The sequence below is a fragment of the Eubalaena glacialis genome, chromosome 13 (assembly GCF_028564815.1).
Source record: "Eubalaena glacialis isolate mEubGla1 chromosome 13, mEubGla1.1.hap2.+ XY, whole genome shotgun sequence".
NCBI classification, from domain to species: Eukaryota; Metazoa; Chordata; class Mammalia; order Artiodactyla; family Balaenidae; genus Eubalaena; species Eubalaena glacialis.
The window spans coordinates 58,068,664-58,091,864 of record NC_083728.1 but is presented as its reverse complement, the minus strand read 5'-3'; the positions used below and the strand labels follow the sequence as shown (position 1 = coordinate 58,091,864).

Sequence of the window (23,201 nt, the reverse complement as noted above, 5' to 3'; positions counted from 1 at the left end):
ACTAAAGACCCAGTGCAGCCAAATAAATAAATAAATAATTTAAAATAAATAAATAAATCTGTGGGGTCTGGTTTTATGGCCTAGATATGATCCATCCTGAGGACTGTCCCACATGTGCTTGAGAAGGACGTGAATTCTGCTTTAGGTGGTGGCCTCCTTCTTGCTCTGCATTCTCCCTTGGATCCCTTGGATCACTTGTTTTGGGGGGAGATAGCTGTCATGTTTGAGGGCACTCAAGCAGCCCTAAGGAAATGTCTACATGGTGAGGAACTGAGGCCTCCAGCCCACAGCCATGTGAGTGAACAGGCCATTTAGAAGCACTTCCTCCAGCCCCACTCAAGCTTTCAGATGGGTGTACCCCCACTGACACCTTTCCTTCAACCCTAGAACCACCCCGCCCAACCACTCCTGAAATCTTGACCCACAGACACTGTGACAGACAGTAAATATTTGTTGTTCTTAGTCACTAAGTTTTGTGTAATTTGTGATTCTGGTAATACAGTTACCCATAGCTCTGTTGGCTTTCAGGAGCACAAGTCTCGAAGCACAGTTGAACTTCAGGCAGAAGTTTTGTCTTTTCTGAGGGAAAAACATTGAAAACATGGATTAATAATTCTTTTCTTGTTGAAGCTGCCAGAGGCAAAGGCACACCTCCTGGAACGATGACCTCAAGGCCTTGAGGATGAAGAAATCCAGGTGGAATGACTCTGCTTGGGGGAGTCATTGGGGGAATTCTGGTTTTCTGATGCCCAAAACTACCTATGCCTGGTAAAATAAGCTGCTGGAGATCCTGAGTCAGTCTTCACCTTGTCACCAAAAAGACTGGGAGGCAACAATCTCAAAGATGACACGCCCTTCACCCCGACAAAGGCAAACCACAGCGCCTCCTCCTTGGTTAAGCTGAACAGTGGCTTTCTCATGGAAAAAAATTTTTTTTAAAAACAGAAATCAAGTTTCTTTTGTTTGATACAACTTGGATTCATTCCCGTATTTTATAAGATGTGGCCTTTAATATTTCCATGAATTAATATGAGACACATAATGCTTTCTAAAGACTGGTTTTACTAGAAAAATGGTACAGATGAACCGGTTTGCAGGGCAGAAATAGAGACACAGAGGTAGAGAACGTATGGACACCAAGGGGGGAAAGTGGCGGGGTGGGGGGTGTGGTGGTGTGATGAATTGGGAGATTGGGATTGACATATACACACTAACATGTATAAAATAGATAACTAATAATAACCTGCTGTATAAAAAATAAATAAAATAAAATTTAAAAAAAGGGCTTCCCTGGTGGCGCAGTGGTTGAGAGTCTGCCTGCTAATGCAGGGGACACGGGTTCGCGCCCTGGTCTGGGAAGATCCCACATGCCGCGGAGCAACTAGGCCCGTGAGCCACAACTGCTGAGCCTGCGCGTCTGGAGCCTGTGCTCCGCAACAGGAGAGGCCACAATAGTGAGAGGCCCGCGCACCGCGATGAAGAGTGGCCCCCGCTTGCCACAACTAGAGAAAGCCCTAGCACAGAAACGAAGACCCAACATAGCAATCAATCAATCAATCAATAAATAAATCTTAAAAAAAAAAAAAAAATTAAAAAAAAAAGACTGGTTTTACACTCTGTTTATCTGAAGGGAACCCATTTTCAGTTTGATACAGTTAATTATTTGCAAAACTACGTGTGTGTGTGCGCGCGCACGGGAGCACTCATGCTTGTGTGTGCACACACATTAGTATATTCTTCTAGGGCGGTCTATATTTTTTCATCAGATTTTCAAAAGATACTACCATCCATAAAAAGTTAAAACCTCTTAGTATAAAAGAGAGGAGAAAAATGGCAGTTAGAAGGGGAGTTGGTTTTAAGGATGGGACCGATTTAGGTGTGTTTCTAGGCTCAGGAGAAGGAGCCGGTAGAGAGGAGGGGTAGAAGACTGGAAAGGCAGGAAGGCCAGGGAACAAAGGTCCCCAGACAGTGCCTGTCCCCTGAGGTGTCTGAACCTCGGGCTGGCAGAGACCAAGATACCCACAGGTCTCTCGTCCCCACTCCTGTCTGTACCTGGGTCCTCCTGCTGGGCTGTGCTGGGGAGCCGCTCCCGCTGCCTCAGGGCCTCCAGGCCCGCCAGGTCAGGCAGGTGGCAGTGGCTGCGCATGACGGTCACCCGCTGGCCCTGGGTGATGGCCCGGCTGCGGCAGCCCATGCGGGCCTGGTCCCGGCACATCCAGTACACCTTCTCCCCGGCCGCCTTCTCCTTCCTGTAGAGGAAGGACTCGTACACCAGGAACCTGCCCCCGAGAGAGGTCCTCAGGAACTCCAGGGGCTGGAGGGTTTCTGGAAGGAACATGACGTGTGAGTGGGGTGCCTGGGCCGGGCCTTGGAAGCAGGGGACAGAGCCTGGGTGCCAGGGACGGAGACTGCTTCCTTTGTCCCACCAGCCAGCTCCAGACAGGAAACTGTAGACCCCCCAACCCCCACAGGTCCCACTTTGGTCCCTGCCCTCCACCCCAGCCTGTGCTGCAGGGCCCTGGGGACTGAAGCTCAGACCACCACGGCCCTGATGCCCTGGAGTGCAGACTGGCTGTCTGATGGCTGTAGTGCTATCGGCGAGGCTGGCCCTGCAGCCGCCCAAACACTGAGCTTTCCTGCAGGCCTCTCCTGACCCTGCTCGGCCTCCATGCTGGCTGGCAAGCAAGCACCCCAGGGCAGGGGCTGGGCTGAACTGGAATACTCTGGAAGGGCCATGGTTGGTCTGGACAGTGCACTAGGGGCCTCCCGGCTCCCTGCCCACCCTCCCCTCGGCCAGCTGGCAACCAATCAAATTCTCCCTTTTGAGACTTTTAAGAATCTGAACTGAAAGCTCCTGACATGTTGGGGTTGGGGTGGCCCGAAGGCACTGGCAGGGGTGGGGAGGGAGAGGGGAGACAGAGGGTCCCCCAGGTCCAGGAGCACTGCCCCACAAATGGGTGCCGAGCACTTCCTGCAGCTGCCAGTAATGCCACTGCAGCCCCTGGCCCCGTTTTCTCCAGCGGTCTGAGTGGGTTTCTCCCACTGACAGCCCATCCCAGATGAGGACCAGTGCCATTAGTGCGGAGTCCAGATGTGGCCCCTGCCCTAAGGGAGCCCACAGCCCGGGAGGACAGACACCACTGGACATGGGCCACAGGAGGAATGTCCCAGCAGGTAGCCTCCAGCCTGTGTTCTGAGCTGTCCCCAGGGGCTGCTGGGCCAGCAAGGAGACCAGGGCCCGGCCTCTGCCCGCCCCCCTCTCACCCACACCTGAGCCTTCCCTCTGGGCTGGGCTGGGGAGCTGCTCCCGCTGCCGCAGGGCCTCCAGGCCCCCCAGGTCGGGCGGGTGGCAGTGTCTGCGCATCACCATGACCCGCTGGCCCTGGGTGATGGCTCGGCTGCGGCAGCCCATGCGGGCCTGGTCCCGGCACGTCCAGTACACCTTCTCCCCGGCCGCCTTCTCCCGCCTGTAGAGGAAGGACTCGTACACCAGGAAGCTGCCCCCCAGAGGGGTCCTCAGGAACTCAGGGCCTCCTGGAGAGAAATGGGAGAGGGGGTAGGGGGAGGGAGAGCCTGGAGCCAGGCCTGGAGCCGAGGAACGAGGGGGGCCGGGGCCCCGTTCTCAGAGCCTAGAGCAGCATGGCTCCTGGCATGAGACCCACGGACCCCACCCCACGCTGCATCTACCTCCTCAAGCCCAGGACACAGGCCCCCCATCCCCCAGACTCAGCCTAGCCTGAGCTCCCAGGGCTCCTTTCCCAAGCCTGGGAGAGAAGGGAGGCGGGAGACTGGTGAGGTGGAGGTCGCTGAAGGCAGAGCCTGTCTCCCCCACCTCGCGTTGCCTGCAGGAAGGCGGCGTCTTATCCGAGGTGCCGGCAATGGGATGGCACAAGGGCCTCTCGCCCCTGCTAAGTTGGAGGAATTAGTGGACAGGCCCTATGGGGGATAGGCAACCAGGAGCGAAATGGGAGTTGTGTGCAGCCCCTTGTGCGTGGTGGGCGGTGGGGCTGTAGAAGGGTCCACTCCCCCAGGGAGCCAGGCTGGGTGGGCTTTGACTTGAGGGCAGGAGGGGAGGCAGGGAGCGGCCTGGGCCACTGTCCTGACGTGTTGAGAGGGGGGACCCGGAAGGTGGCCACGCCCTTCTGCTCCGAGGACTCCCTTCCTGCCGTCCAGGCACCAAGACCACACAGGAGGTGGAGGGGGACTCGGGGGTCCGTCAGCACAGCAGCGGGGACGGCAGCTGTAGTGGGGGGTTGGTGAGAATGCCCTGAAGGGGGGGCCGGGGTGGGGGTGAGTGGCCGGAGGGGAGGTATATGATGTGGGGCATGTTTCTGCTCCCCCCGCACCCGATGAAAATGTCCACTGAGGGATGAAAAAGGCACAGGGCATGAGGCCAGAAATTCAGAGAGGAGAGGAGACGGCAGAGATGCTGACCCAGGTTAGACTCTGGGCAGAGGGGGTCACCTGGTCACAGAGCTGGCAAAGCAAGAGCTCGCCCAGCCTCGGGGGGAGACTCTCAGAACAAGCAGAGTCCAGTGGCCAAGCCTAGGGAGGCCCGAGGTCCCTCCGAAGGAGGGGTCCAGGGCAGGCCCCAAACCGGGGGACTGATGAGGACTGTCTGCGTGAAGAGCAATGAGACGGTGCCCGCCCCGGGGGAGGAAGAGTCTGGGGTGTGGGGGAGGAGGAGGAGGTCTGCACTGACATGAAACTCCCTGTTTCCCTGCCCAAGTCCCTGGAGCCGGCAGCCAGGCTGAAACTGCTGCAGGAGGTTGGTCCTGGGGCGCTGAGGCCTGGGGTCTCGAGGGTCGCCTGGTCGGCACCCACATACAGAGCGTGTGGGTCTCTCCTTAAACCTGGCTAAGGACCACTGGCCACGTGGGTCAAAGATTCTCACGCCATCTTACATGATGAAAAAGTCAAGACTCTTACACCAAGTATCACAAATGAGACCATGCAAAGCAATTTAAAGTGTATACAACAATCATTCCCCCTTTAGTTTTGCTGCTTTATACAACTGTGTGATCAACAGAAAATTGAATGGGCATGTACCTGGCTGGAAAATTTCACCAGTTGACAAAAAAAAAAAAAAAAAAACAGAGAAGCTTCACCCTGAACGGCAGAGACTAAAGAAACTCATAGAGAAAAGGTACTTGGAGAAAACAAGGCCACTGCCAGAGGCTGGACAGCAGGGCCGCTGCACTCCTCGGAGGATGGAATGCAAAGGAGTTCAAATACAAGAGTGAAAGTTAAAAATTAAATAGAAGGACTGGAAAGCAAAATCAAGGAAATGTCAGAAAAACGGGGACTGGAAAGTCATTGAACACGAGGAAATTTTCATGAGTGAAGGACACCGTTTCCAGCCTGAAAAGGCCCCAAGTGCCCCCAGCACAGCCATGTACCACAGGGATGGAGACACGACCCTATACCTTCAAGCAAAGACCCCCCTGCATGCACCTCGGAAAGATGCAGTCATTCGAGCACAGACACCAGACAACCATGGAAAAGGAGCCACAAACAGCCGCACCTCCACCACAGTGTGTTCCCACTCAGCTGTGGACAGATTTATAGAACAAAAGTGCAACAGTGGGGCTTCCCTGATGGCGCAGTGGTTAAGAATCCGCCTGCCAATGCAGGGGACAAGGTTCGAGCTCTGGTCCGGGAAGATCCCACATGCTGCGGAGCAACTAAGCCCGTGTGCCACAAATACTGAGCCTGTGCTCTAGAGCTGCGAGCCACAACTACTGAGCCCACGTTCCACAACTACGGAAGCCCGCGTGTCTAGAGCCCGTGCTCCACAACAAGAGAAGCCACCACAATGAGAAGCCCGCGCACCACCACGAAGAGTAGCCCCCGCTTGCCGCAACTAGAGAAAGCCTGCGCACAGCAACAAAGACCCAAAGCAGCCAAAACAAATAAATAAATAAATTTATTAAAAAAAAAAAAGTGCAACAGCTGTCTCAAGAGGAGGGGGCAGTGGGTAACTGCTGGGTCCTGCTGTCTCTGGTCGGAAGTCAACAGGAGATAAAAAACCAGTTGATAGCAGTGGAAGGAAGCACGCTTTAGGGAAGAGGGCAGCAGATGCCCTAAGGAACAACGGAAAGGGGACTTCCCTGGTGGTCCAGTGGTTAAGACTCCACGCTTCCACTGCAGGGGGCGCAGGTTCAATCCCTGGTCGGGGAACTAAGGTCCTGCATGCCGTTCTGCACAGCCAAAAAATTAAAAAAGGAAGCAAGGAAGGAAGGAGGGAAAAAAGAAAACAAAAAAAGGAACAATGGCTGAGTGGTTATTCGGGGTGGGAGTTGGGGGTAAGGACGGGGCGAGGCCAGATCATCCCTAGGTACATAAAAGTTATAAGGAAATGGGATAAAAAGAGAGCCAGAAAAAAAAAAAAAAAAATCAGAGATCTCGAGTTTGAGAGAATTTTAGGGCCAAAAAGGCTCTAAAGGCGACTCAGATGACTCAGAAAAGTATGGGACTGGGAACCCCCGAGGGAGAGCAGGGAGAGCAGAGAAGGCTGGGCCGAGGCTGCTCTTAGCAAGATGAGTCGGAATATGCACGTTATTGTGGCCACGAGAGTCAAACATAAGCACTGTGGGGCCGACAAAGGTGGGAGGAGGGGGGCTGTGACCCTCATCATAGAGCCCAGAGGGATGATGGTAGATGCTCAGGCAGAACAGCTGGAGGAGAACAGAAGCCAATGACAGGAACGGGCACCTTCAGCCCTTAAGCCACATCTGTAGGACGTGCCTGTTACTGGGCACGGTGTCAGCCACCCACACTGGAATAATGAGAAACCAGCTTGTGCAATTAGCTTTCTCTATAAATCCTATACATTCCTAAGAAAAAAGAAAGGATGAGAAGGAGGAAAGGGAGCCTGGGTTGATCAAGTGCTGCAGAGATTCTGGGCTAGTCTGAGCAGGAGAGTGAGGCCCACTGCCCAAGAGAAAGGGTGACGCCCCAAGTCACCTAATCAACTTGGGGATAAGGTGAGGTGGACCAGGAGGGGGTGTGGGGGTAGGGAGAGGAGACAGGAGGGAGCTGTAACCTTCCAGAGGGTCCCCAGTAAGGACGGGGAGGATGCTTGCTGGAGGTCAAGAGGGAACGGGGCGGGCAGTCTGGGTCTTCTGACTGTCCCCCGAGGCCGCTCCCCGGTCTGGCCTACCAGAGGTCCCTCGCTGGGCCGTGCCAGGGCGTTTCTCTCGCTGCCGCAGGGCCTCCAAGCCCCCCAGGTCGGGCGGGTGGCAGTGGCCTCGCATCACTGTCACCCGCTTGCCTTGGGTGATGGCTCGGCTGCGGCAGCCCATGCGGGCCTGGTCCCGGCACGTCCAGTACACCTTCTCCCCGGCCGCCTTCTCCCGCCTGTAGAGGAAGGACTCGTACACCAGGAAGCTGCCCCCCAGAGGGGTCCTCAGGAACTCAGGGCCTCCTGGAGAGAAATGGGAGAGGGGGTCGGGGGAGGGAGGTTGGAAGCTGGGGTGTGAGCCGGAGCAGGGCCTGGGGCTGGGCCAGGCCTGGCGTCGCCCCCCTCCCACCTCCTGGGACCTCGGGGAGCAAGATTGGAGTGCGGGCAGAGCGCCAGGCCAGCGGGTGTGGACTTACCCAGGTCCTCGTCCTGGTCCTCCTCGCCTTGGGGCTGGGCCAGGAGGTCCTGATCTTTGGCCTTTGACCGCTTTCTGGGCCGGGGCCTAGTGAGAGTCAGGGGGCCCGGCCCCCTGCGGTAGAACAGGCTGTCCACACCTTGGAGCAGCTTGTCCGCTTGGCCCCCGGGGCCGCCCGGCCTGGCCCGCAGTGACTCCACGGCTTTCTCCTGCTGCCGCCGGGCCTCCAGGCCCTCCACGTCAGGCGGGTGGCAGTGGCCACGCATGACAGTCACCCGCTGGCCCTGCGTGATGGCCCGGCTGCGGCAGCCATGCAGTGCGTGGTCCCGGCACGTCCAGTACACCTTGTCCCCCACAGCCTTCTCCCGCTTGTAGAGGAAGGACTCGTGCACCAGGAAGCTGCCCCCGTAGCAGGTCCTCAGGAACTCCAGGGGCGGGGGCCCTCCTGGAGGAGGAAGTGGGGAGGGGGCTGGGCAGGTGCAGGCTGGCGGAGCTCTGCTCCTTTAGTTTACCGTGCAAGGCAGGGCCCTGGGTGCATCCCCACTGATCGCCCACCCAGCGCCCCAAGGAGGCCGTGCGGCTCCTCTCCTGGTGGCTGGTGAGCAGGCCACGGCTCCGGGCGGTCAAGCACCACGTCCCAGGTCACACACTGGGGAGGGCCAAGCTGGCTCTGACGCCACACCCTGCCTGCTCAGTCACTCCCGGCCATACTTTTTCTTAGGGTTTGTTTGAAAATTATATCTAATTTTCGAATAACACATGCACACGCCATAAAATGAAATGGGACCAAAAGATACACAGTGAAAGACAAGTCCTTCTCGCCCAGCCCCCGGCACCCAGCACAGCAGCCGCCTTAAATCCCTAAATCCTTCAATCCTTTCCAGGTCTGGAGGCACCCAGCCTTTGGGACCAAGCTACCTCCCAGTTACTGGTAATAAAAACTGCCGCAAAGAACAAAACAAAACCCAACAAACAAAGAATAAGAACCTCTGCAAAGACTCCATCTACCAGTTACTCAGTGACAACACACGCTGGACCAGGGCTGGCACTTCAGCGCGAGAGCCCCTAACGGCGAGGCTATCACACATCTTAGGAGCGACCTCCTGACCTGCAGAGCTTCAACAAGGCTGCCCAGCTACATGAGGCAGGGCTGGATCTTGAACCTGGGGCACAAATCTCAAGTCTCCCACCAGGCTGACCTTCCCAAACTTCAAAGGTTACCAGAATCACGTGGGGTCCATAAACCTCAGGTTTTTGCATCAGGAAGCTCCAGAAGGACCTGGGCCGCCTGGTTCACGAGCACTAGTTCTACCCCTTGGGCTTAATGATTACTTGGACGCATTCATATTTTAAAAATCGTTTTGACTTTGAGCATATTAAGAAGCCACGTGGGACCCCCATTATCTTTGGGCAGAGGAAAGGGCTGTGGTTCCCACCTGCCTGAGAGTAGAGCTGGGGTTGGGGGGCACTCACCGGTCCCCAGCGTCGGGCGTTTCTTGGGAGGCAAGCTCAGCAGCGACAGGGCTCGGAGCCCCTCATCCTCCTCGGGAGCTGGCTTGCTCAGCACTGGCCCCGGGGCCGTCTCTGGCTCCTCGGGGCACAGCCACGGGCCCACCCCCTCCAGGGGCTCCTCCACTTGGCCGCCGGGGCTCTGGGGATCCCCCAAGCCTTCGGGCAGGGCTGGGCTGGGCAGCTTCTGTCTCTGGCGCCGGGCCTCCAGGCCCTCCTCGTCGGGCGGGTGGCAGTGGCCCCGCATCACTGTGGCCCTTAGGCCACGGGTGATGGCCCGGCCCCTGCAGCCCAGCTCGGTGTGCTCGCGGCACTTCCAGTATGCCTTGTCCCCCACAGCCTTCTCCTGCTTGTACAGGAAGGACTCCAGCACCAGCAGGCGGCCCCCAAATGGGGTCCTCAGGAACTCCAGGGGCTGGGGGGCTGCTGAAGGCAAGGGGAGGGCCAGGTCAGCTGACACAGAGCAAGGCTTGAGCCAGGGGCACGGATGGGAACACAGGGATTGGGGTGCCCTGGGATGACATCCTGCGATCATCACACCAGCCTGGGTCAAGGTCCAGGAGGCCCTGCTCAGAGCAGGGAAGGGATGGCCAAGGTCACCTCACTGGAAAGGGGGGTATGCGAAGCCCAAGTCTGAGCATGCAGGGTCACAAAAGTGGCCAGACAGGGGCAGCTGGCCCGGAACTCACCTGTGTCTGGCTTGCTGTGTTTCAGTTCCTGGGCCTGGGGGCTTGGTTGGACTGCCCCCTGCTGTTCCTCTACTGGCAGGATCTGGGGGGACCCAGCCAGGGTGTCAGGGCCAGACATCTCCAAGGACAGGACACAGTGCACTGCTTTGGGCTGGGAGTCCACTCCATCCCCATTCTCAGTGGAGGCCGTCAGCAGGACCAGTTCGGAGAACTCCGTGGGCTTCGTGGGGGCTGCGGGGACGACATCTGTGCCCGGCTCAGGGGACTCAGGGGAGGGCTCCTGGCCGGCCTTCACACTCTCGCCCTCCTGCTCACTGGGCGCGGGCAGGGGCATTCCGGGAACGATGGCCTGGCCCCCAGGCCACGCTCAGGCCCCAGCAGATGGATTTCTCCTCCACCTCCCTGGAAGGAACCCAGCAGTCCAAGGGCTCCGTCCTAAGGCAGGAGGCAAAATCCCATCAGTGGAGATGCCCTTGGACCTGGGTTCAGGAAGAATCTGGGCTGGAGGTTGGGGCAGATGGGGCTGCCTCGGTGCCCCAGGGGAAGGACCTGAATGGAGCCAGAGAACCCTGGGCTGGTGCTTCTGCTCTCTTGGTAGCCTTGGGTCCGTCACCTCCCCCAGCCAAACCTCACTTTCCCATCTACAAAATGTGCCCAAAACAGGGCTCTCAAGGGGCTACTGGGGTGACCAAGGTGCTGACAGCTGTGAGTTACTAGGAAGCCAGGCCCACAGGTGCTGAGCACGGGGTGAAGTGCTTCCACAGGTTTTTCCATTTAACCTTCAGCCCCACGTTATGAAAGTTGATCTTTCTCATTGACCCAGGTTACAGATGAGGACACTGAGGCATGCAGCCATGAAGGCAGAGCTGGGAGTCCAGTCGAGGTGGGTCCAGAGCCCGCCCCGCACAGCACCTGGGGTACCTCGTCCAGGATAACAGGAACCGGTCTTCCTGAGCACCAGGCGTTGGGGAAAAGCACTTTGGGGACATGAGTTCAGGTCACCAACCCTCCCAGAATGCCTGGTGCCCTTCACCCTGACACTGTGTCACTGGGAGCATGGGCTGGGGCCCTGCTGGCACACTGCAGACCCCAAAGGAGGAGCCTGGCCCTGGGAGGAGGGACTCTCTGGATTCACAACTAGATCCATGCCCCATCCCAGGCGAGAGGCCCCGGGGCACCCAGTGCTAGGGGATGCCAGGGCCCCACGAGGGCAGCGACCTTGTGTCTGAGCTGGTGCTGGCTCTGCCTCAGCTGAGTGGGGACAGGGCTGTGGAGGTGTCCAGAGAATCCGTGGTCACTGAGGGCTCCCTGGCTTCTGGTCTGGAGAAGCAGAAAGGATGGATGACAGGCAGGGCTGGCCTGGAGACCGGAGCCCTGGGGCATCAGTGTGGGGGCATCAGTGGCCATTTTGTCTTCCTGGAGGACTGGGTGGTGGGTGCATGTCAGGGTCTTTCCCATCTATCAGTACTAGCCCAGAAACAGGATGCGGCCTCCCAGCACGTTTCAGCTTCCCCACCTGTGAGCTGTCATCCCCATCCCAAGCTCTACGGTTCTAATACCCGGGTCCCCCATTCCTGCTCCGACATTTCCTGGTCTGGGGCCCACATTCAGCTCCCCAAGTCCTGTCAGCCCAAGCGCGGGGCTCCTGGGTCCCCGTGGAGACGGAGCCAAGGCCGACGGTGCAGGGGGCGCCGTGTCCCCTACAACCTCTCCCAAACCCCCTGCACTGCACGCCTGCACGCCCAGCCCCGGGCAGCAGCAAAGCCCTGTCCGGAGGGGCGAGACTCAAGGAAATCCAGATAACAGGTAACGGGACACAGGACTGGGAGTCCCCGGCCAGGTCTGTCCTCCAGCGTCATCCTCCTCCGGCCCCCGGACAAGCCAACCCCTTCTCCTCCTGTGCAGTCCTTCCCGGCTCTGCCCATCCCGCCGCACAGGGCGATGTAGCGGTACTGGGGACTTGGGGGCACATGGGAACCGGCCGCAGCAAGCCAGAGCCGGCGCCTCCGCGGTCAGAGCCGCTCGGGCGGGAAAGGGTTACGCGGGAAGCCACGCCCCCTGGCCGCCCCCGCCCCCGCTCTCTGATTGGTCTCGGCCCACGTCCCTCCGCCGGCAGCCCGCCTCCGGGGCTTGCGCGCTCCGGGTTGCCGGGCGAGTGAACTTGGTCTCCAGCCGGCGTCCTTTCCTCAACGAGGCGAGAGGGCGCAGAGAAACCGGCCCTCCATTCCACAGGCCTTTCAGACAACTCAGGCCCCCAAAACGTTGCGGTCACTGTCCACCCAGCATGCATGTTCCTACAGGACCAGGCGGTTGGTCCCCGCCGTGCAGAGGGACAGGAGTTGAGGCTGCAGGGACCCCCGACACACCAATGGCCTCAGTCTCAGGCGATCAGACGCCGAAGCCCGGCCTCCTTCAGGCCACTGGGGGTTGGCATGACAGAGAACCCCCACATTCCCGTGAAACTGTACCCAGAGTCATGTGTACCCCGAATCAGTGTAATTCTCAACTAAAATCTCTGTACCTCAAAGGATATGGAACAAGTTCCAGCGCAACAAAAGACCTTGAACTGTGGCTGACTACAGACTGTGGAAAGGCTTGGCTCCTTGCCAGTGGGCTTGAATTTAGATTCGATTGACGGTTCCCATTCTCAGCCATTAAAGGGCCTTAAAGTGTAGACTGTTTAATGACCACAGATCCTCCCATAAAGTATGCAGGCCCCTTTGCCATGTGGTCTTGAATCTGGACTGGTCTCCAGCCCACATTGGTCACTTGCTGTAGCCAATAGAGTGTGGCAGAAGCTCGCTGTGGGGGTTTGGACGCCCTCACCCTCATGGACAGGGGCCCTGAGGCTGCCAGAGAAGGAAGCTGTATGAAGGGCCACATGCAAGGGATGGAGGCACTGCCAGGCGTGGAGGGAGGCCATTTCCAGTGTGCAGTCCAGCAGACCCTCTAGCTGTGTGTAGCCACAAGAAGGAGGCTGGGGAAACAAGCCCAGGCACCCCATGCAACCCTGATCAATAATAAACTACTGTTATTTTAAGCCAGTAAGATCAGGGCTCATTTGTTATGCAGCAGTAACTGATATTCTTGGCAAGTGACTGAACCTAGTCGGTTTTGGCTTTTTGACAGATGAAATAATACTAATAGTTGTGAAATATCCAATATCAAAGTGCTTTTGAACTGTTGAACTCTAGGGGCCATGCTACACAAATTTTAAATCCCTCAGATGATCACATTTAAAGGCTTGGTAACCCAGTGAAAGGAATAAAAATATTAAGTATAAAGGATAGCAAATGAGAATTACTTATTTAAAAAGTCTATAACATGAAATAAGCCAGACATAAAAGGACAAATGCGGTATGATTCCACATATATGTTGTACCTAGAGTAGTCAAATTCATAGAAACAGAAAGTCAAATGGTAGTTGCCAGGGGCTGGGGGGAGGGGAAATGGGGAGTTAATGTTTAATGGGGAGCGTTTCAGTTTGGGAAGATGAAAAAGTTCTGGAGATGGATGGTGGTGATGGTTGCACAACAATGCAAATGTATTTAATGCCACTGAACTGTACACTTAAAAATGATTAAAGTGGGGGGGCGGGATGAATTGGGGGATTGGGATTGACATATATACACTATTGATACTATGTATAAAATAGATAACTAATGAGCACCTACTGTATAGCTCCGGGAACTCTACTCAATGCTCTGTGGTGACCTAAATGGGAAGGAAATCCAAAGAAGAGGGGATATATGTATACGTATAGTTGATTCACTTTGCTGTACAGTAGAAACTAACACAATATTGTAAAGCAACTATACTCAAAAAATTTTTTTAAAAATGATCAAAGTAGTACATTTTTGTTAGGTATATTTTAACACACACGCAAAAAAACAAAAACAAAAACAAAACAAAAAAAAACCCAACTATAACAAACCATACATAGTAATGCTCCACCTACCATACTGGTGAATGAGGTTCTCAATACAACACAGATTTCTGATTAACTAAAGTTATCCCTCCATGATTCTGAATTTTACAATTTCTCTCTCTCTTTCACAATTTATCCACTGAGGATGGATGCTGCCTAAGCTCTAATGACTCATCACTGTCTGGATAAAGACAGCGTACAATTTTTATCCTGATTTGGAAAATGAAGTGTCCCGTCCAGTTCCCTTGGCACTCCAACCCCTGGGGGCCCTTTCTTCATCATTCATATCCTGCTCTCTCTGGTCTCCAAACCTCTCTGCCTTCTCTGGGTCTTTGCATTTAGAGTTCTCAGGTCCTAATCTTCTTAGGTCTCCTATATCCTAAAACAAAACCTCACAAGACCCTCTCCTTCCCTCAACAGTTAGACTTTGCAGGAACAGTCCATACCCCTTCCTTCTCACCCAGGCCGCCTGGCAGCTGCCCCCCAACTCTGCAGACACCACTCTCCTGTTGGGCGACCGTGCAGGATCAGCACCTGCTGGGTCAATCCATAATCCATGTTTCCCTCTGAAATACCTGCTCTGGCCTGTATGTGGTCTATCCATGCAGTGGAATTTATTCAGCCATAAAAATGAATGAAGTTCTGATACATGTTACCATGTGGATGAACCTTGAAGACAGTATGGCTCGGTGAAAGGTGCCAGACACTAAAGTCAGCATGTCGTATAATTCCATTTATGTGAGATGTCCAGTAGAGGCAAATCCATAGGGACAGAAAGTAGATTAGTGGTTGTCAGGGGCTGGAGGGGAGGGAGGGGGAGATTAGGGAGTGATGCTAAGCGGTGTGGGGTTTCTTCCTGGGGTAATGAAAATGTTATAAAATTGGCTGTGAATACAATAAAACATTGAATTATACACTTTAGTTGGGGGAACTGTATGCTATGTGAATCATATCTTAATAAGGTTGTTTAAAAAAAACCTTATAGGGAATCCCCCGGTGGTCCAGTGGTTAAGACTTGGTGCTTTCACTGCCAGGGCCCGGGCTCAATCCCTGGTCAGGGAACTAAGATCTCAAACAAACAAACAAACAAAAAATCCTTATAGGTATGACTCATGTCCCCAGGGTCACCTGGATAAAAAACAGTTTTCTCCATCAGAAACAGGCTTCTCACTCCTGGGCCTGGTTTCCTCACCGAAGGAGAGGGGTGGCGTGGACTATATACTGAGATATTTTGTAAGTTGCTAAGATCATATTGTAAAAACTACATAGAAAACATTTTAAAATGTTGAGAACTGATACTCATAAATCACCCACGAGCCTGACACTCAAATGCACAGCTGTTTCCATTCTTGTATTAGTGCCTTTAATATACACGTAATTTTCTGTTGCACACACATGTGTTCAACATGTTTGCTATTTTATTCTTCTTTAGAGTGGGAAGCCCGCACCTGCAGACCAGATGGAGCCCTTGTGAAGGACCAAAGCATTATGTAACGCAGGCCCCTAACATGAACACAAATCTAAATCCTCAGCAGCAATACCAAAAGATGACCACAAGATGGCAATGTTGCTCCTTGAAATGCACGTATAGCATCCTTGGTAGAATTAAATGTATCACAACGTTTAAAAACTAGAATTTGGGAGTTTTTCCATATCAGACAAATAATTCAGGAAGACTTCTGAAAACGTTTCTATTTACAAAATATATTAGGTAGAAAGCAAAATCCAGTTAACAAATCGGCAAAGACTATGTTTTCTAAGCTAAGGTTTAAAAAAAAAAAAAAATAAGACCAAAATATTCCTTGGACCATGACACTGCCTCTAGACCTCAATCCACTTCATTTCTTCTGTCTCATCTCAAGTCTCAAGTCTGGTCACATTTGTTATTTATTGACTAATTTTATTGTATGTATTTGTGACTTTAAAAAAACCTTAAGAGTTAGAGTCTGTCATACAGAGTGAAATAAGTCAGAAAGAGAAAAACAAATACAGTATGCTAACACATATATATGGAATCTAAGAAAAAAAAAAAAAAAGGTCATGAAGAACCTAGTGGCAAGACGGGAATAAAGGCACAGACCTACTAGAGAATGGACTTGAGGATATGGGGAGGGGGAAGGGTAAGCTGTGACAAAGTGAGAGAGTGGCATGGACATATATACACTACCAAACGTAAAATAGATGGCTAGTGGGAAGCAACCGCATAGCACAGGGAGATCAGCTCGGTGCTTTGTGACCACCTAGAGGGGTGGGATAGGGAGGGTGGGAGGGAGAGAGATGCAAGAGGGAAGAGATATGGGAACATATGTATATGTATAACTGATTCACTTTGTTATAAAGCAGAAACTAACACACCATTGTAAAGCAATTATACTCCAATAAAGATGTTAAAAAAAAAAAAAACCTTAAATAACTGGGAGGAAATATCTCAAAATGTTAAAACTAGTAAGGAAAGCAATTTATTTTTTCCCTTAAATTTCTTTTGTTTTCTCAAAATTGTTTACAATGTGCATGAACTCTTTACAGTGGGAAAATAGTAAACACTTTAAAGATAAGCTGCATCTCCTTGCTTGGTAATTTTTTTCTTTAACTCCATAACTCTTAGGAAAAGTAGGGATTCCATTCCTATGCAAGATGTGTCATACAGGAAAATAAAGAGTAATATAGACAGGGGACTTCCCTGGTGGTCCAGTGGTTAAGACTCCACACTTCCAATGCAGGGGGGCATGGGTTTGATCCCTGGTTAGGGAACTCAGATCCCACATGCTGCACGGTGCAGCCAAAAAATAAAATAAAATAAAATCCAAAGAAATTTTTAAAAAAAAGAGTAATATAGACAACGGGACAGAAAAACAAGTGAAAATCAAGTACCTAGCAGTCTGTGTTGTGGGCCTTGCATGGCCTCAAAGACATTTCCCCCAAGATATTTATTAACCACAAAGGGAAAGATAATGACTTGACAGGGGAGAAATCTCACATACACAGCCTTAAGTGCTCAAGGTCAACTTCACCAGTAATAAGACACATCAACACCATGACCTCCTTGATGAGATGCACCAAGGAGGACACAGCATCACCTCTGTGATATTCCTGCCCAGAAAGCACACCCCCATGTGGCACCCCCAAGCCACATGGAGGGACGTTCTACAAAACAACTGACCAGGACACTTCGAAAGTGTCAAGATCATCTTGGACGAGGAAAGGCTGAGGGCCTGTCACAGACTGGAGGAGACTAAGGAGACACAAGGACAAAATGCAACATGGGATTTCGGAACAGAAAAAGGACATTAGGGGAAAAGCTGGTGAAATTTGCATACAGTCAATAGTTTAGGTTAATGGTTTTGTACCAACGTAGATTTCCCAGATTTGCTCACTGCACAATGTTAGGTAAGATGCTGACATTCAGGGAGACTGGGTGATGAGTATAGAAAATTCTTTGTACTTTTTTTTGCAATTTTTAAAAAAGTCTAAAATTAACTCAAAATAAAAGGATTTTGAAAACCCAAGTTTCAAACTTACAGACACAATGGAAGTTGACAGAGAAAATAAATGACCCATAGGCCTCCTGGGTAGAAGGGTGGGGGAGGAGAGGAGGGGACACAAAAGGGATACTCTCTGACCCAGAGCCATGTGGTTGGTCCTTGAGCTGGCACCTGAGCCAGGAACAAAAATCCTATAACATCACGTGTACCTCAAGTATGGGGACCCAACAATCTCCCTTCACCATCATCCCCGCTCTGCTTCTGGGGAAACTGAGGCTCGGGCCTAAAGCGAGTGGCCCAGGACCACACGGGTAGTGAGAGTCAGGCCTTCAGAGTTGCATTGATCAGCCCTACAAACCAGCTATGTTATGGCTTAGCACTGTGGCTTCCAGCTGATCTGGCCAACCGGAGGCACCATGGGAAACTGGAGGGTGTCCCCGAAGCGACCTGCCTGGGGTGGCTGCTCCAGCTCTGCTGGGTCCCGCCTGCCACCCTGGCTGCTCTGCCGGGCCTCGCTGTGGGGGCGGCATCCCACCACTGCTAATCCCTGGGCCGCTCACCATTTCCCATGTGGCTTCTCAGCTCTTCCACCACCAGGGAGAGCAATGAAATTCCCAGTGAAACCTTACGGTAGTTTCTGTTTTCCCAGATGGTTTCCGATCACACATGCTTCAAGAGTCCAAAGGACTGTGATCACACATTTCATGTTCACCAAATACCAACGAGGTGCCTGGCACTAGGCGAGGGCTTTGCATGCTTTATTCCATTTTATCTCCCAAATACCCTCATCCATTAGGCCTGCTGTTGTTTCATTCACAGAGGAGGAAACTAACGCTCACTCTTAGATTCCTGTGACCGAGAGCCAGGCCGCTAAAGGACAGAGTCAGCATTCAAACCTCCTGTGTTTGTTTTCAGGGCCTAAACTCTTAATATAAGTTAAAATGGTTCTTTTCAATTTGAGGATTCCAACCCATAGGAATCAACGCAGTAGGTTAAGACTGGTGGTTCTCAGTCACGGTGATCTGCCCACCAGGCGACATCCGGCCAGGTCAGGAGACATTTTTGGTTGTCATAACTAGGGGGTGGGGCAGGCTACTGGCATCTGGTAGGTGGGAGCCAAGAATGCTGCTCAACATCCCACAGTGCCCGGGGCAGCCCCCATCACCCTGCCCAGGAAGGATCTGGTCTAAAACAGCATCAGGGTCAAGGTTGAGAAACCTGCTTAAAAGCAGCACTTGAAAAATAAAACAGAACAGAAAGAGTGCACCCATATACTGAGGTTAAGTACAGTTTTCATGAAGCTTTTATTTCAATTATTTGTATATGTAATTCTGTTCTCCATAAGAATTACTCGGGGCACTTGATAAAAATGCAGATGCTTAGAGCACAGGATTCCTGGAGCCCCTCCCTGTTACCTCCCCACCAACCAACCAGAAGAAAATCACATACCCTGCAGCCCTCACCCCAAATTTTGCCTATAAAAACTTTTCCCTAAAAATCATCGGGAGTTTGGGGTTTTTGAGCACAAGCCACCATTCTCCTTGCTTGGCCCTGCAATAAACCTTTCTCTGATATTAAAAAAAAAAAAAAAAAAATCAGATGCCTGGATTTCCCATCCAAAATTCTGATGGTGAGTCTGGAGCAAAATTCAAGAATCTGGATTTTTAACAAGTACCCCCTGAGACTCTGATTCTGGTGGATCACGGACTTGGCTTTGAGAAACACTGGAATAGATGCCCTTGAGGTTAGGTGGCGAGAGGCTAAGTGACCAACTTAATAAGGATTTGAGGTTTTCTTTATGCAGGGCAACACATGAAGTGTTTCACATACATTACCTCATTTAATCTGTCACACTGTACAGGTTCCCTCATTAATGCATTAAACAGAATCATTAACATTTGTTTATTTTATATCGGTGGGAGAGTCATGACTGCATCCTTTTAAAGGATCCTTTAATACCAAGTTAACAAGTTTCAGACACCTTAAGATATTTTGGGGACCTCAAGAAGAGTGGAATTTGTCCAAATTTTAAGTAGTACAGGTGAAATCTGGGGGAGAAAGCTCGTTGGGCACGGCTTTAGTACCTTGGGATAACAAATATCAGACATTTAAAAATCCAGTCTGAGGTTCCTCACAGAGACTTCCAGCAAAACAAACTCAAGAAGGCCTACGAGGTGAATTAGCATGCCTGCTGCACCTATGTAAATAATCAGGCCCAATCTTACTGGACCAGCCTTATTTCATGCAAAAAATATCTTTCATTGAGATTATGAGGCCGTAGGGAAAATTTGTGCTTCAATGGAGAACTGGGTTTTGTCTAGAACACAGCCTTTCAGGTTATACGATTCTAGCCTGTTGTTGACTTTGTGAGCTACTTCTGCAACTCTGCACAGATAACGGAACAAGATAAAATAATTCTATTCTGTAGACACGTTCTCTCTTTCTTGCCATGTAAATAAATACAGATAAATAAGTAATTTCTCCGGTTTTGCCTACATTTGCACATTCATGTCAATATTCCTAATCTACAGTCTTCCAGAATCTTTTTTGGATTCTCCTGCAAACTGGTTGTAAGATCTTACCAGTTCCTCGATTGATGAGTTAAGTAAAAGCTTGCACACGTGTTCATTTAGTATCTGTATGAAAGAGTTTTATTTTCTTTGTTTTGGTCTAAGCCTCTGCTTTTCAAATCTCCCTGGTCATTGGTCTTATAATCTTTGGGTTCCAGGCAACAATTTTAAAAATTACATAGGAAATAACCAATATGCATTGTGTGTAACAGAAGTGAGCATTATTTTACGAAACTTCTATTTGCAATACATTTATATATTTGTTCTAGGTGGATTTAAATGTATTTTTAAATTTATGGATGATCATTGTTTTGAGGTAAATACTTGGGCCCTAATGTGTTTTTTCATAATATTCCATTTTTACTCAGTAAAGATTTATTGAGTTGGCTAGAATATTTTTAAGTCAGGCATATGTAAATGGAAAGTAGGAGAGCCTCACAGTTTACAGTTGGTCACTCTCTTATGCTGTTTCCCCTCCCCCCAAAATTGAGGTACTGAGCAATCTGAGTGCAATACTCAGACTGCCTGCTCTAATAAACCCAACACCCAAGACACACACAATATTACAAACTGTTAGGTGCCTCTCAAACACCAGTAGGTCCAAGCCCTAAGATCCTGAAAGGCAGAGCCTCGCTCAGCAGCTGATGGCGGATCAACAGAATTACCTTCGTACACAAGAGTGAGAACCACCATCACTGTCCGCCAACACCCGTCGTTAGCGCTGACTTGCTGGGTGGGAGACCTGGGGCAAATCCCATCACTTCTCTGGGCTGATTTCATCTGTGAAACAGGAAAAGTGGCAAATGAGACACTGTATGTGAAATTCTTCCATAAACTGTGAATCATCATGTAAGAACAAGGAATACGTTGTCCAGGCCCAGCAGAGGTTCTGAATAGTGGAAGGGGGAGAAGCGAATATCCTGATGTTTGATAAAGCTCCTGGATGATTCCAAAAGCTGCCCCGCCCCTCACCCCCAGCAAGCTATGAAAATTAGAGGTGCACACTGATTGGCTCATGGACCCTCCTACCATTATGTGCAAAGTCTCTGAGTGTGCATACAGGCATTAGTCCTGGGAGAGGTGAAGGTGGCAGTGATCTCCCTAAAGATTAAGAAGTCTATTCCAGGGACTTTCCTGGTGGCGCAGTGGTTAGGAATCCGCCTGCCAGTGCAGGGGACAGGGTTTGAGCTCTGGTCCAGGAAGATCCCACATGCCGCAGAGCAACTAAGCCCACGCGCCACAACTACTGAACCCGTGCGCCTAGAGCCGGTGCTCCACAACAAGAGAAGCCACTGCAATGAGAAGCCCGAGCACCGCAACAAAGAGTAGCCCCTGCTCACCGCAACTAGAGAAAGCCCGCCCGCAGCAATGAAGACCCAAGGCAGCCAAAAATAAATAAATAAAATAAAATAAATAAAATAAAATAAAATAATAATTCTATTCCAAAGCAGGGCTTCTCAACCTCGGCACCACTGACATTTTGCACCAGATAATTCTTTGTTGTGGGGGGTTGTCCCGTGAAATGAAGGATGTTTAGCAGCATCCCTGGCCTCTGCCTGCGAAATGCCAGTAGCAGCCACCAAATCCTGACAACCAACATTGCTGCATGTCCCTTGAGAACCACTGCTCCAAAGCAACTTAGAGGCAGAGGACACAGAAAGGGAGATTCCAGCTAATAGTACTCCCAGCCTCAGATACCCCAACCCCCCTAGAGCACAATCGTGGCTATTTCCACGCCTCCCATATCAGGCCTAATTCGTCCTCACATCTCTGGGCACCTGGTCACACCATCTTCCACGCCTTCCCACCCCACATTACCTCAGGGCTTCGATACCCACCACCTCCTAAATGGTTTTTCTGCCCGGCAGCCGGCTGTTCCGATTCTCCCTACGCAGTGCTGAGTTCCTAGAGCTGAAACATTTCCCTCTCCAATAAAAGTAGTGTCCGTCTCCGTTATAAACGCTCTATAATCTAGCCTCCACATACAAACTCTTCCCCAAGTCCGACTAGGAGCTTTTGGGAAGAGGAACAAGGTAAACCTGCCTGAATCGCACCAAGTCCTGGAGATGATTTTGGCCCCGAAAAGCATTAATGTCAAAATAATAAAAATATACCCTTTCTTTGGAATTGAAGTTTACACGTGATTATCTGTTATTGGACCTCTGCATCCTCCAAAGGCAAGGGGTAACGGAAGTGAAAGACTGGTCGTTAAAGCAAGGGCTTCAAACTGTGGTCAGACTCATTAGGTCCTGAAATCAGTTTAATGGGTTAGCAACAGACTTTTGGAATGGAAAGAACAGAATAGAATAGAATAGGACAGGACAGGACAGCATAGGATAGGTTGCAATTAGAACCCACGTAGAGTAGATCCGGCTGCGTCATGTGAGGTTGGGCTAAAAATCTCCCTTTAAACTTATCGCTCAGTAATCTGCATCTACAGCCGTGTAAAATATATTTCTCACTGTGGGTTGAGTCAAAAAAGTTTGAAAGTCCCAACAGGTAATCTACATATTCAGCAGTGGAAGCAGGTGTAACAACAGCAAAAAGTGCAAGGTCACTGGGACCTCCAGAGGCACAAAGACTGGATGGGGCTGGGGCGGATGCCAGGGCGGGGGCAGTACCGGGTGGAGCGGACACGGTCAAGGAAAGGCAAACCCATGTGGGGCTCTCTGACTTGGGGTGTCAGGGCTCAGTCCCGGGGTCGGGTGGGTGGAGGGGGGTGAGGAGGAGCGAGGAAAAAGGAGGCTGCGAATCGCAGGTGAAGGACAAGGAGGCGGCCTGAGCGCCGGGACGCAGAGTCCGGGGACACCCCCCTCCTCAGCATCAGCAGTCCTGGGGACCCCCGGGAGAGCCCGGCTGGGGGCGCGGCCACGCCGAGTGACCCGAGACCCTCCCTGACCCGCTGGGGCCCGTCCTCACCGGGCACCGGCCGGGCGGCGACGGCAGCGGGGCCCTCCCTCTCCGGAGACCGAGCCGCGGCGGGTCCTCTGGCCTCGGGCCGCCGCAGCCACAGGCGCCGACCTCGCGGCCCAGGCCCCTCCGGCTACCGCAACCCGGGTGCCCACTCTCCGCCCCCACCTGCCCTCTCGGGAGCGAGCCTCGTACCGCGCGCGCCGCCCCGCTGGCCGTAGGGAGCGCGCACCGCCCCGCGGGGTAGCCGGCCTCTAGGAGCGCACTAGAGGGTTCCTAGCAAGCATGCGCAGCGGGGCCGCGGGGAGCCCATTTTTGGGGCAAACTCCACTTCTCCGGGTCTTCCGTGCGCGGTGCCTAGCTGGCGGCCGGACCAATCGGCGCTGGGAGGCGGGGCCAGGGCTGGCGAAAGAGGCGGGGCAAGCCCAGGATTGGGCGGCGGCAGCCGGGGACCGAGCTTTGATCTGACCTGAGGCTTGGACGGCGGGTGGGGCCCTCCGGGACGGTGGACCCTC

The 23,201-nt window shown here is 52.3% G+C and overlaps 1 protein-coding gene across 7 annotated transcripts in view; it reads right to left on the bottom strand.

Moving 5' to 3' along the window:
* Window positions 1-22,965, bottom strand: part of FLYWCH1 (FLYWCH-type zinc finger 1) — a 29,581-nt gene extending 6,616 nt beyond the window's left edge. For 3 of the 7 annotated variants that reach the window (XR_009703234.1, XR_009703235.1, XM_061208624.1), the window contains exons 1-10: window positions 22,696-22,874; window positions 20,442-20,556; window positions 11,015-11,116; window positions 9,797-10,231; window positions 9,072-9,533; window positions 7,600-8,043; window positions 7,163-7,426; window positions 3,271-3,534; window positions 2,053-2,325; window positions 507-579 (exon numbers count right to left, since the gene is read on the bottom strand). Coding sequence is in view for 5 of the 7 variants with exons in the window: in XM_061208624.1 (XP_061064607.1) it covers window positions 507-579; window positions 2,053-2,325; window positions 3,271-3,534; window positions 7,163-7,426; window positions 7,600-8,043; window positions 9,072-9,533; window positions 9,797-10,130 (2,114 nt within the window). In the remaining 2 variants the exon portion in view is untranslated. The other 4 variants (XM_061208627.1, XM_061208628.1, XM_061208625.1 and 1 more) reach the window with 4 other exon arrangements.
* Window positions 22,966-23,201: the final 236 nt, after the last annotated feature.